This window comes from Pleurodeles waltl, chromosome 7 (genome assembly GCF_031143425.1).
Source record: "Pleurodeles waltl isolate 20211129_DDA chromosome 7, aPleWal1.hap1.20221129, whole genome shotgun sequence".
Taxonomy (NCBI): Eukaryota; Metazoa; Chordata; class Amphibia; order Caudata; family Salamandridae; genus Pleurodeles; species Pleurodeles waltl.
In genome coordinates, this window is record NC_090446.1 from 57,852,187 (window position 1) to 57,867,075 (window position 14,889).

At 46.9% G+C, this 14,889-nt stretch overlaps 1 protein-coding gene across 1 annotated transcript in view; it reads left to right on the forward strand.

Annotated features, from left to right (window-relative positions):
• The window catches only part of LOC138246798 (uncharacterized), a 58,656-nt gene extending 44,616 nt beyond the window's left edge, over positions 1-14,040 (forward strand). Inside the window, exon 6 of the mRNA XM_069201560.1 lies at positions 11,916-14,040. Coding sequence (XP_069057661.1) covers positions 11,916-12,030 — 115 coding nt within the window. The 3' untranslated portion in view covers positions 12,031-14,040. The remainder of the gene's footprint in view (positions 1-11,915) is intronic.
• The last annotated feature ends 849 nt before the right edge of the window (positions 14,041-14,889 follow it).

The following is a 14,889-nucleotide window of genomic DNA, read 5'->3' on the forward strand; positions in this document are numbered from 1 at the left end:
ACAGCTTTCAAATAAATATATTGAGAACAGGGTTTGCCAGAATGAGTGGCCAACACCAAAACCACGGCCGGCCTACTGCTGTAATCTGTGAGATTACATATAAAAATAAAACCCGTCTGTGGCCTGTAAGACAATGTTAATGCCTTACTGCCTTTAACATATCTGCTTTTCGCAATTAATAAGTTAAACCGACTGTTTTTGTCATAATGTTACATAATAAGCAGAACAAACCTGTGGCATTGGACATTAACCCCACCCCCCGTGCACCAGACAAGCATACTGCTTGTTACCGTAGAGTGTTACCATAACCAACGCAGTTTGAAACCATCAGTTACAGTCATAAAGTTAGAAAGGTATAAAAAGTTAGTTTGCTTAAAAAAAAAAAAAAAAAAAAACTAAATATCCTACGACTGCATAACAGGGATTCTCCCAGAGCAAGCCTTCTGTACCCATGGTTTGTCATGCTGAGTAACTAACACAATAACCATTGCCTACTATGGTCATTTGTGAGATTCCATGTAACAAATTACCTATCAGTAGGCTTTAATATAGCATAATACAGTCCACACTTAAATGCCTATCGACTTTAACATATGCTTTTTTCATACAATATGTCAGGCCTACTGCTTTTATCATAGCATTTCATAATAACCAACAGAACAGGCTTTTACCCATGATATTTGGCTTGCCACCATAACCACCTCAGTCCTTCTGTATCAAGTATAAACTCTGCCACAACCCACAAAGTGCAATACAAGATGTGTTTTTAGTGGAAGCTCACAAATTTAGTCCAATTAAATCCTGTACTCCTGGGAACCAAAACAGGTTAGTACAGCCTAAGACCCTCCATCAGTATGGCTGTGAAAGCGTATTTATTCTTGCTGATCCCATAAGGTCAGGCAACAGTTGCATTGTCAAGCCAAGCCAAAAAGAAATCTGTGTATACTAGTGTAGTCTTGGGCTGTAAAATATAAAAGTGAACTCTGAAGTCTAAGTTTAATGATGGCCCTCACCATTTGTGTTGCTGCCAGAGTAAATCAAACATGTAAATTATATAGTTATGTGACTGTTTTTTGCCTTGTTTTCCGGATTTCGCCGTCTGTGCGCTCCCCCTTGCCGTTTTCCCACTGCCGCTGCCTCCCTGCGGCCCGCCCCCCTCGCGCCCCCATTCACCGCTCCCTCCCGCCTCCCAGCTGCTCCCCCCTCCCTTCTTAATGGCTGGCGCTGCGCGTCCGTGCCGCTGGCGTGCCGGAGGCGCGCCAGAGGCAAGCCCGTCTGCGGCCGTCCGCGCCCAGCGCCACCCCCCCTGGTCCGCATGCTCCCCACACCCCCAGCCTTCGCTACTCGGCCAGCGAACTCCTCGCCCTCAACCCTGGCTCCTCCACAGAATGCTTCCAGGCCACCCAGAAGCACACCAAAGGACCTTTTTCCTGCCGCACCTGCAACTTCACCTGCAACAGAACAACGAAGCCAGCAACAACCAACACAAACCACCTGCACTGCATCCTCCTCAACACACGCTCCGCACGAAAGCACGCCATTGAGCTCTGGGACCTGCTCGACACCGCCGCCCCAGACGTAGCATTCCTAACCGAAACCTGGTAGAACGACTCCTCGGCCCCAGACATCGCCATCCCCGACGGTTACAAGATCACCAGAAGAGATCGCACCAACGGAATCAGCGGAGGAATAGCCATCGCCCACAGATCTACCCTCAAGATCCACACCCACACGGACGACACCCTCAAGACAGCCGAACACCTCCACTTCCAGATTCGCACGGACCCCAACACTACCCTCAGAGGAACCCTCATATACCGTCCTCCAGGACCGAGAGCCCCCTTCAGCGACACCATCTCTGACCTCGCAAGCACCCACGCCCTTGCCTCCTCAGACTACATCCTCCTGGGAGACCTTAACTTCCACCTGGAGAACAACAATGACGCCAACACCGCATCACTGAACACCAACCTCTCCAACCTCGGACTCCGTCAACTGGTCAACACACCCACCCACATCGCCGGCCACACCCTTGACCCACTCTTCACTGCAAGCAACCACATCTCATTCAGCCACACCTCCGAACTCCACTGGACCGACCACCACTGCGTCCACTTCACGTTCAAGAAAAACACCGAACACCACCGCACCCCTCTACCGCCTCACCGCTGCTGGGGAAAAGTCACCGAAGATCAACTAGCCAGCACCCTCGCCAAAAACCCACCACCCGACCCCACCGACCCAGACTCCGCCGCTATCAACCTCCAACAATGGATCCTCAACTGCGCCAACATCCTAGCACCACTCAAGAGACCCACCGTCAACCAAGAAAAGAAAAAACCAGCCTGGTTCACAGATGAACTGACCACCTCCAAACGCACCTGCCAGAAACTCAAGAAAAAATTGATCCTCGAGCGCACACCCGACAACCTTGCTACCCTCAAGGAAGCCAACCGCGAACATCACCAACTGATCCGACTCGCCAAACGCTCCCACTTCACAGAACGCCTTAACAACAACGCTCACGACTGCAAGGAACTCTTCTGCATCGTGAAGGAACTCACCAACATCAACGACGTCCCTCCATCCCAGAAACTCTGCGACGACCTCTCCACCTTCTTCTACCAGAAAATCGCAGCCATCCACGACAGCTTCAACACCACACCTCCGCCAGACCCCACCCCAAACAACTCCTCCCACGCCGACCGCATCACCACTTGGACCCAAGTAGACGAGGCCGAAACCCTAAAGACCATGAACTCCATCCACTCGGGATCTCCCTCTGACCCCTGCCCACATCACGTTTTCAACAAAGCCGACATCACCATCGACCCCAAACTCCACAAGATCATCAACCTTTCCTTCAACACCGCTACCTTCCCGGACAGCTGGAAGCACGCAGAAATCCAACCCCTCCTCAAGAAACCTAAGGCTGACCTCAACGACCTCAAAAACTTCCGACCGATCTCCCTCCTCCCTTTCCCAGCGAAAGTCATCGAGAAGATCGTCAACGCACAGCTCTCCCACTACCTCGAAGACAACTCCATCCTAGACCCTTCCCAATCCGGTTTCAGACGCAACCACAGCACAGAGACTGCACTCCTCGCCGCCACAGATGACATCAGACAACAAATGGACAACGGCGAAACCTCAGCCCTCATCCTCCTAGACCTCTCCGCTGCCTTCGACACGGTCTGCCACCACACCCTACTAAATCACCTCCACGAAGCCGGTATCCAAGACAAAGCCCTCAACTGGATCTCCTCTTTTCTCTCCGGCAGAACCCAGAGAGTCCGACTCTCACCCTTCTGCTCCGAAGCCACCAACCTCATCTGCGGCGTCCCCCAAGGCTCCTCACTAAGCCCAACGCTGTTCAACGTCTACATGGCCCCCCTCGCACAACTGGCCTGCCAGCACAACCTCAGCATCCTCTCCTACGCCAACGACACCCAGCTCGTCCTCTCCCGGACCAAAGATCCTCTCACCGCCAAAGCCAACCTCCACGAGGGACTGAAATCCATTGCCGAATGGATGAGCAACAGCCGCCTGAAACTCAACTCCGACAAGACGGAAGTCCTCATCCTCGGCCGCACCCCCTCGGCCTGGAACGACTCTTGGTGGCCCACCGCCCTGGGAAGCCAGCCACGCACGAAACCTCGGCTTCATCCTCGACTCCGCTCTCACCATGTCCAAACAGGTCAACGCTGTCTCCTCTTCCTGTTTTAACACCCTCCGCATGCTCCGCAGGATCTTCAAGTGGATTCCAACAGGAACCAGAAAGATGGTGACCCAAGCCCTCGTCAGTAGCAGACTCGACTACGGCAACGCACTCTACACAGGCATCCCAACAAAAGATATCAAACGACTCCAACGCATCCGCCCGCCTGATCCTCGACATAACCCGCCGATGTCGCATCTCCCACCACCTGAAGGACCTCCCCTGGCTCCCCGTGGACAAGAGGATCACCTTTAAACTCCTCACCCACGCACACAAGGCACTACACGACACCGGACCCACCTACCTGAACACCAGACTCAACTTCTACGTTCCCTCACGCCAACTACGCTCTGCCAACCTTGCCCTCGCCATCGTCCCCCGAATCCAGCGAAAGACCTCTGGCGGCAGATACTTCTCCTACCTCGCCGCCAAGACCTGGAACTCACTCCCGACCTCACTACGCCAGACCCAGGACCTCCTCACCTTCAGGAGACTCCTCAAGACATGGCTCCTCGAACGATAGCAGCTACCCCAAGCGCCTCGAAACCCTAACGGGTACATAGCGCGCTTTATAAGTTTAATGAGTGATTGATTGATTGATGTAGGACACTATAATAGCATTACAAGTGTCCTGAAAGTTAAAGCTCCGGCAGCCATACTGTTGCTCAGTGAGGCAGCTGGATAATTAAATAATACAGGTGTGTGGAGGGCAAGTACATTTTGTTTTTGTGGAAGCCCCAACCTTCTGCCCAATCAAAAACATCTACCACTGGCTACCAATGGGGGTGGAGCCAAAGGCCTTCTCCTGGTAGTGCTTCTTAAATCCCTTTTGTTGGTTAATCACCTAATGTCTGCCACTAGCTGTGCTTTCAAGCCAGACCTAAAAACCCAAAAGTTTCATGCCAGTTTTATAAGTCTTACTACCTTGCGTTCAATGCTTGAACACCCTGATCCACATGACCAACTCTACACCAGGGAGGTTGCTCCCACTACTAGTTTCGATGATGTGTGCCTTTGAGCCAGTTGGTGAACCAACTCATGCTTTGCCAGTACAACTGAAAAGATCAGGTTCACTAAGGTGCTGAAGATGTAAGGAGATATGTTCCCGAGGGCGTAGTATCCATATTTCTTTTCAGTTTTTCATTCCAGTGTTTGTCTAGAGTCTGCCGTTCTTTATCTTTTTAGATGCCTTTTTTTTTTTTTTTGCCATCTTTCTTGATAGTTCTTTGAATCACTCCAGCCCCTTGTTTACTCAATTAAATCTTTGGCAAGTTCTCAATGTAATCAAGGCCATTGCTCTATTTTCATCAAGAGTCAAATCCCTTTTGTAATTTTTGTTTCACATTTTTTATTCTTCTGCTGTCCCTCTCTAATTCATCAGCCAATTCCTCTGATTTATCATTTGCTTGGTTTGTATATCGTGCACCCTTTTTATACAGGTACTGCATTTCATTAGCATTGTAGGTCAGTAGTTTATTTAAATCAACATTTCCCTAAAGCATTTCATCAAATTCAATTTTTTAAATTTCACTATTAATTGCTTTATTTGCTTATTCAAGTACTTTTCTGGAAGGCCAGCATCAGGTATCTCCGCTGCATAGTTCAGCTAGTGCCAGGCACTGCTGTCATTTCTATCTTTGTTGGTGCACTCGGTATTACCCCAGTGGGAGCAGGAGAAATGTGTCTGCACCACCGTCTCCCCCAGCACGAGTGTCGGGTGTTTCTGTAGTAGGAGTTCTTGCTGCTGTACCTGCAGCATCAGTATATGGAGGTGTCTCATATTCAAAAGCTAAACTTGGCATCATCTGATGAATTGTCAGATTGTTTTTCTTCTACTCTTTTTCTGTCCTTCTTTCACATTGACCATAGCAGGGAATGTCTTCTCACATTCTATCATTACCTCTCACAATGTTGCCAACCAGCAGCACATAGCCAGACAACGCAAACAGAAAACCATTATCCATCTCACAAACTCATACAATCCTTATTCATAATTACACTCCAAGCCGTTCCGGAGGGCTCAGCTTGTCACTTCAGGAGTCATAGGCATTGGACCTTTTGAAGGATTCCGAAATGTTCTCTCTGAGACTGGGCATAAAGGATCAGAAAACCTATATGGACTACCCAGGACCCCCCAAATTTGCATGCATTCTTCAACGTTTGTGTGAGCAGAACCCCAATATTTCATGGTAGCACCATATTTTAGCTCCCCCAAAATTACCTCAGATAGTTCTGCTCCAGCACAATTGATCTATAGGTAGAATCACCATTTTCGTTCTCACCAGGGGAGTCAATCAAATAACATCATTAAATCTGTAATAATCAGGACACTCTAACTGAATTCTAGACCATAAGTATTTTTAAAGACTCATAGTATTTAACCCCTTCGCTGACAGTCCTTTTCCCCCTCAGGTGCCAGGCCTTTTTTTTGGTTATTTGAGGTAGTTCCTGCTTAGGTCCGCATAACTTTTTCGCAACATCCTAGGGATTCCAAAGGTATCCAGAGTTTGTGGGTTCCCCTGGAGGAGACCAAGAAATTAGCCAAAATACAGCTAGAATTTTTTATTTTTATTATTTTATTTTATTTTTTATAAATGGGGGTAAAAAAGGGCTGCAGAAGAAAGCATGTGTTTTTTTTTTTCCATGACAATGTCATCAACAAAGTGTTTGCGGTGCTAAAATTGCCATCTTCCCTGCTTTCGGGAACAGGCAGGCTTGAATCAGAAAAGCACATTTTTCAACACAATTTTTACTAATTCTTTTGTGTTTTCAGCCTCCTTCCAGTTAGTGACAGAAATGGGTGTGAAACCAATGCTGGATCATGGACAGCTAAATATTTCTGAAAAGTAGGCAAAATTCTGAATTCAGCAAGGTGTCATTTGGGTAGACCCTTCAAAGTTTTTCTGCAGAAAGTAACAGCTAAAATAAAAAAAATATTGACATTGAGGTGAGAAAAGCCATTTCTGTCCACGTTTTCTTCTATAACTTTTTCCAGCTATGGCAGACTTTTGAAAGCAATATACCGTTACGTCTACTCGACTCTTCTGGTTGTGGAGATATTGTGGGCTTGTAGGTTCATCAAGAAACCTAGGTATCCAGATCCAATAAATGAGCTGCACCTTCCAATGGGTTTTCATTGTATAACGGATATACAGCAATTCATTTGGTGAAATATAAAGAGTGAAAAATAGGTATCAGGGAAACCTTTGTATTTTCAAAATGGACAGAAGATAAGGTGTTGAGAAGCAGCAGTGGTTATTTGCACATCTCTGAATACCGGGTCCACATACTAGCTTGTGAATTATACGGCATTTCTCAAATAGGCGTTTTTTTTTTGTTTTTGTTTTTACACACTTCCTTACATTTGGAAGGAAAACGTAGAGAAAGACAAGGGGCAATAACACTTGTTCTTCTATTCTGTGTTCTCCCAAGTCTCCTGATAAAAATGGTACCTCACTTGCGTGGGTAGGCCTAGTTCCCGCGGCAGGAAACGCAACATGGACACATAACATTTTTATACTGAAATCTGGCGTGTTTTTTGCAAAGTGCCTAGCTGTGGGTTTTGGCCTCTAACTCATCTGGCGCCTACAAAAACCTAGGAAAGCTGGACATTTCTGAAAACTAGACACCTAGAGGAACCTAGGATGGGGTAACTTGTGGCGCTCTCACCAGGTTCTGTTACCCCGAATCCTTAGCAAACCTCAAAATATGTCAACAAAAAACACATTTCGGTGCTGCAAAGTACAGAAATCTGAGGGGAGCCACAATCTTCCTTCTACCTTTAATTCCGCCATATTTCCTGATTAAAAATGATACCTCACTTGTGGGGGTAGGACGAGTGCCTGCAACAGGAAATGCCCCAAAACATTACATGGACACATCAAAATGATCAATTGCAAAACTACCTCTTTTTGCAGAAGAGGGGTTGTGGGAGGGGGGGCATCTGCGTTTTTGGTCCTGGGCTCAGCAGCCATCTAGGGAAACCTACCAAACCCAGACATTTCTGTAAACTAGCATCCCGAGGGAGTCCAGGGAGGTGTGACTTGCGTGGATCCCATAGTGTGTTTTTACCCAGGAGCCTCAGCAAACCTCAAATAGCTAAAAAATCACATTTTCCCCACACTTCTTTGTGGGATCACTGCACCGGCACAAATTTCCTACCACCCAACATTCCCCTTCCGTCCCCCGATAAAAATGATACCACACTTGTGTAGGTGGGCCAAGTGCCTGTGACAGGGAAGAGCCAAAAACGTATCGAAATTGAGGGGGAGCCAAAGCGGGTCCCAAAGGGCAGTTTGGAAAACACGTTTGTTTTAGGCTGACAAGTGGGGGAGAATTTTTATTGGTTTAGGTGTGACAATTCTGGGTGGTAGGAACTTTGTGGACTCCTGCAGATTCCGGGAGGTTCCATCATAAAAATGAGATTTCCAGCAAAGTTGGAGGTTTGCAGGGCATTCTGGGTAAGAAAATGGTGCGGGTGCATGTGAAGCACACCACCCCGGACTTACCCAGATTTCTATTTTTCAGATGTCTAGGTCTCATAGATTTTTCTAGATGGCAGCGTCCCAAAGTCCAAAAAGAGCAGCCCTCACCATTCCAAGTGGGACGATTTTGAGAGTTAGCCAAGCTCTCATGGCCCAAATGTAAAATCCAAACCCCAAATAATCAAATGTCGTCTTGCTTGCCGTTGGGTTAAGATCTTTTAGTGTGCGGGGGAGAGCTGAAAGACTGTCACCCCCTTCAGTTGGGTGTGGAATACCCATGCCCATAATGGTTGGTAGCCACAACCCCACAATTCTTTTTGTTTTAATTCCCTGGCATCTAGTAGGCCACCGGGGAGTGGATCAGGGGTAATTGCCCCATCGGCCCACCGGTGGACAGAACAACTCTGTCCCCATGTATTTGGGGTGGGGGTATAGCCATACGCCCACCCTCCCCCTTTTGTTTTTTAAATTCTTCCCTGGTGTCCAGTGGGCTTTCTGCCCCTCTTGGGGGCAGTTGGGCCTTACAAAAATAGGCCTGATCTGCCCCCAAGGGGGGGCAGAAATAGCCATCAGTAATGTGCCCCCATGGGGAGCGACCCTTGCCCAAGGGGCTGTTTCACCCCCATCCCCAAATACACACACACACACACACCCACCCCAATCCCTGGTGCCTAAGTGGGTTCTGCCCTAATAGGCAGAAATGGTCTAAAATAGAATTGCCCCCCAGGGAAGCGACCCTTACCTAAGGGGTCACTCCCCATTTGTGTTAAAAAATTAAAAAATTAAAAATCCTGGTGTCTAGTGGTTTCTACCTCTCTTTGGGGCAGATTGCCCTAATAAAAATAGTCCAATCTGCCCCCAAGGGGAGGGAGGGGGTGCAGAAATGGCCTAAAATGAAATTGCCTCCCAGGGGAGCATCCCTTGCTTAAGGGGTTGCTCCCCATCTGTAAATAAAATAAAATAATAAAATTGGTGCAAGACAACAAATCGCTGGTGTCTAGTGGTTTCTAATTAAAAAAGGCTGATCTCCCTCTTAGGGGAGCAGAAAAGGCCTTTAAAAATATCTCTTCCCTCCCTCCGCCCTCCCCCCCCACCCTTGTGATCGCCCCTTGCCTACAGGGTCGCTCCCATTGAGTGAAGGTGGTGTGAAAAAAGAAGTCCCTGGTGTCTAGTGGTTGCTGGCCCCCTTGGGGGCAGATTGGCCTAATAAAAATAGGCTGATCTGCCCCGAAGGGGGCAGAAATGACCTAAAATAAATTTGCTTAAGGGGCAGCTCCCCTCCTGTTTAAACGGAAAAAAAGTAAATATTCACTGGCGTCTAGAGGTTTCTCTCCCCCCCTCCCGCTCCCCCCCTTGGGGGCAGATGGGCCTAATTAAAATATGCCAATCTTCCCCCCTGGGGGGCAGAAAAGGCCTTAACAAAATGTCCCACAGGGGAGCAACCGTTGCCCAAGGGGTCGCTCCACTTCATTGTTTATATATTTTAAAAAAGAACACAGTGGCACTTATCTTTACAGCCTTGTAATTCGTCAAGGCAGGCCTAACATTATTTCTGTTCCTCTGTGTGGAGCAGGGACCAGGAGCTGATTGATTCAACTTAATCAGGGCTCATGCACTTCTCCTGATGTGATTGAGATACTATTTTGTTCTTTTTTTACCTAAAGTGCCCTGCAAACAGAAGGCAACGTGTCGAGCAGGACAAACACAATTGCAAAGATTTATTTTCTATAGTTAACTTTATTTTATTTTGCCTTCTTTTCTTACTTTGCACTCTTGTTTTCTTTACTTTTTTCCTTGTAGATGCTGTTCTCAAAAGATGAGGATTATGTTACTGAAAAGCAACATTGTTTTTTTCTTTAGGTGCAATTTCTCAAATGATGCTTTAACGCATAATCATGCAGGCTACCCCACTCCAATCCACCCCACACCAGTCTACCACACTCCAATTCTCCCAGCTCACCTCACTTCAATCTAAAATGATCTGCCCTTTTCATTCCAAAACAGTCTGACCCACTCTAATCCAAAACAATCTGTCCCATTCCAATCTAAAACAATCTGCCCCACTCCAGTCTAAAATAATCTACTCCACTCCAATCCAAAATAGCCCACCTTAGTCCAATCCACCCCACTGCAATCAATCTACTCCCCTCTAAACCACCCCACACAATCCACTCCATTCCACCCCACCATTTCATTCTGCCACACTACAGTCTAATCCACCCCACTCTACTCCAGTCCACCCACTCAATTCCCCCATCCACTCCACTTCACCCCACTTCAAACCACCCTACTCTAATCCAATCCACCACACCCTAAACCAGTCTAATCTACCCCACTCCAATGCATCCTCATTTAACCTACTTTACTCCATATCAATCCACCCCATCCAGTCCACCCATTCATTCCACCGGCTCCAATCCACCCCACTCAATTCAACCCACTCTGCCCAGTCCTGTCCACCCAATTTACTCCAATCCACCACACTACCTCAATCCACTCCACTCTATTCTACCCCACTCCACTCTGACACTGCACTTTGAAACTGCACTCTGACACTCTGCCTTTGAACCCTACTCCCCTCTACCCAACTCTACTCCCCCTAACAACACTCCAATAAATCCAGTCTACGACACTACCCCCTACTCTACTGTGACACTTCACACTCCTAACATTTAGCCATGCTTAACAGCAGCCACACTTGTGTACAACTTGGCACCACCACATTGCCAAAGCCAAAAGCTCTTCTATAGAAGAGCCCTATTGGCTTTTCCAGTACTGTTTAATTTACTTGTCACTTTGCAGGGTTCAAAAGTTGGTAAGGTTAAAAGTTAAAATCAAATTATTATATTTTTATATCCCGTCCAAGTTCCTCTCTCTTGCCCTCTCTCAGTTTTTGTACTTGGTTCCCCACGATGCCCTCGTTAATTTGCTTCCCCTTCTGTTCCGCCCATCCTCCGTTGTCCGTGTGCTGCCCTAGTCCCTCCCGCGCACCCTCCATTGTCACCTTGCTTTCCCAGCTCCTCCTGTCTCCCCTCTGCTGTCAGCTTGCTTCCCCATCTTCACCCACCTGCCTGCCATTGTAAGCTTGCGTCACCAGCTCCTACCCCCGTCCTCCATTATCATCTTGCTGCCGCATCCCCTCCCGCCCACTCTCCTATGTGAACCTGCTGCCCCAGTTCTGACCACCATCAATTGACAGCTGGCTCCTCCAGCTTCTCCCTCTCGCCCTCCATTGCAAGCTTGTTCCCCACCTGTGCTCACCATGTCATAGCACTTTTTAAAATTAGTTTTAACCATGGTGCACAGCAACCTCTCTGCCGTACAGCCTGGATAGAAATCATTGCCAAAGTCAATAGCTGGTGTAGGTGAGACCTAATGGAGCAAGCGTTGGCAAAGCCAATAAGTAGCCGTGCAATTCTTGCTCACTGCTGCGCAATGTTACATAAGAGGGACTGGAGGCTAACCAGACTGAGACCTGGTTCCCTGGAAGATCACGTGTCGCTTATATTAACCAGCAGTACATCAGTCTCCTCCTCCACTGACCAGTGTCTGTCATGGGACTCTCCCATTCCTTGCTCTTGTATATTGTGTATTCCGTATTGTATTGTATATTAAATATGTATTCATATCCAAGCCTTCTAGCAGCACTGAATCTGCACCAAACGGAAACTTGCAGAAAATGTAAATCTGAACTTGTTTTCTTTATATTGTAGGTTTGTGGTGGCTGACTACTCGGAATGTGCCTACCTGGGTTATGACCGAGTTAAGAGTGTAGAATGCTACAGCAAATGCAAGTGGATCTGCACCCAAGGGTCCGTATATGGCTAATCGGCAACAAAAGATCCCTAATCTTACAGCACTTCTATTAGCGACATTGAGAGAATGTATAGCACACACTTATCTGTAGTAATATGTGACTCAGTCATTCCCTAAAACTGCCTTTTAGTAATGGGTGAGTCTATCAATCAGTTTTTGTAAAGCGCAGCTACTCACCCGTGAGCTTCTCGAGGCGCCTGAGGGTCTCACAAGTGGCACTGTGCTGATACCACTCAAAAAAAGTTGCAAAAAGTGTACTATGTTTCATGTTTATTGCTGCTTTAAATACTCCATCAAGAAGAACATTCATACACACGCTCTGGGACTGCCCCCGGATACGGCACTACTGGACTAGTATAATCAGTGAAGTGTCCTGAATCATAGCGCTGGCCGTACCTTCAGACCCTAAGTGGCTAATCCTTGGAATATCATGAGACCACTCCTGGCCCAGATACACCACAATTTGGTTAAGACTGGCTTTGGGAGTGGTTAAGCGCAATAACGCAAGGACATGGGGTGGTGGGGGAAACACAGGCATCCGACTAGTATTAGTTTGGCAGCATGACCTGGACTGATGCCAGAGGGCGGAGCAGGTGCTATATAGAGGGCGGGGCTGTCCTGGGAAATGGGAGAAGATATGGGGAGCTTGGGCAACGGCTCTTGGGAGTGGACTTGGGTAGGGCCTACGGGAGATCACAGAGGGAGGGGATTGAGGGTGGGGGACAAACTTGAAGCCAGTATTGCCTTTAATTGATGGAATCACTTGAAGCTTTCTAATGCCACCTATTTGTTCTTTTTAAGTGACAGTGCAAGGGACCAGCTGGGTTGTGAAGTGTGTGCTTTTAAAACATAGTTGGAAAAAAACTGCCCAATGAACAGTATGTGTATTATGTTACCAAAATCTATTTTTTTAGAACTACTTTTTTATCTTACAGAGTTTTGCATTTTTTGTAGCAGTCTATAGTGTGTGTGTGTGAAGCAAGTTTAAAATAATTATTTACATGTTCACAGTGCTTTGTGTCACGCTGGGACCTCGTATGTGTGGCTGGATTCCTCCATCACCTGGAGCCTTTCATCAGTGATGTTAATATCATCAGGCAGAGATACTGACCCCGCAGCTGTACTGCAGACGGTAAACTTACTCACTTGTGGGGAAGTCACGGGTGCACTAGAGCCCACGCCCCTTGATTGTGGAATTAAGGGGCAGATTTAGGAAAAGTGGCGCTACACCTAGTGCAGAGCCACTATTCTTGTGCCCTTTAGCACCACCCTAATGCCACCATGATAGCACAGTATTTAAAATATGGCGCACAGTGACGGTAGGTAGGGTGACTAGCATCATAATTTTGACGCTAGTCCAGCACTTTGCAGGATTAGCTTCAGAAATTCTAACACATCCTGCAAAGCACCCAAAGGCTCATTGTAATCAATGGGAGCCTCTTTATAATGCCTGGACTTCGCGGGTGTTAAAAAATGACTATAAAAATGGTGCAATGGAATCTCAAAAATTCCTTTTGTGCCATTTTTAAGACCCCCTAGCACCAGAATGCCCCCCCTTGCATACATTATGCCTGGCGCAGGCATAATGTGGCGCAAGGGGTTACAAAGTGGCGCAATGCAAGCATTGCACCACTTTCTAAATATGGCGCAGCATTTTTCCCCTTCTAGCGCACATTAGTGTAAAGAAAAAAAAATGACGCTAATGTGGCGCAAGGCCAGCATAAATCTGGCCCTAAATCTTCCCAAACTGTGACAGCCTTAAGATAGGAGGGGGCTGTTAAAATCCGTGTGCGCAACACAGACCTGAATACGGTGCTGAACTGTGTATGCAAAAGGGCCAGGTGCAGCGCTCGGATCAAGTGCTGTTTAATTCTACTACTGTATTCACCTAGTGAACACCCTGAGGCTCTTCAAGAATGTGGAGTAATGGCAGCAGTGCAGAGTAATGTTCTTGTGCCATGTCTTACTTACTGTTACTGTTCATTTGTTATTAAATGTAAATAAAGTGTTTTTTTAAAGTTACCTTTAGTGGACATTCTGTTATAATGTGTGATGTATGTTTGGATGTATATGATAATGCAGATAAGGGCTGGGATGAAAATGTAGATTGTAAGGCCCAGATTTACAAAACTCTCACACATCGCAGCACAGCACTCAAAGTTGCTACATGAGAGGGAGAGAGCAGGACAGAGCCATATCTACAGACATATGAGCCTCTCTTCCTAGTGCTATAGCACAGTCAGGCTGTCGAGTGCCAGGCAGACACCTTTGCACCACAGTGGAAGATAGTCTGCATGAGTCTAGCATAGGTTTTGTACTGGAAAGATAATATGTTTAGTCTGACTTTAAAACATTTCCCACGTTGTGTGGTGTACAGTGCAGCACACATACAAAGTGAGAAACGCCAGGATCAATAAAGACATTTCTTCTTAACACCTGCTTCAAAATGGTGTTATTTATTGGCACAAAACCCTGTCATCTACTGTAAGTATATAGGGTTTTGCTGCAAAACCCAGGGGTGGTTGCACAGGAACACCCATGCACCACCTGTGGAACAGCCGCTTGACACAGAGTAACGCAAAGCAGTGATTTGCGTTGCTTTGTTTTACTTTCAGATAACTTTCCAGCACAAAAGAAGTAAAATGGGGGGGGTGACTTTTTGCATAGGTTTGCATCATTTTTGTGATTCAATTCAATCTGTACTGAAAATTGATAAAGATCACCCTGAAAACAAGGAGTGATATATGTTTGGACTGAACGTGGTTTTTTCTCTGTCAGCACTGTCCAGGTCTTGACTAATAACCTTGCTTTCCCATTATAGTTAAAGCCTAAACCTCAGGTCATACAGTGAGCTTTCAGCAGCACTTGGCT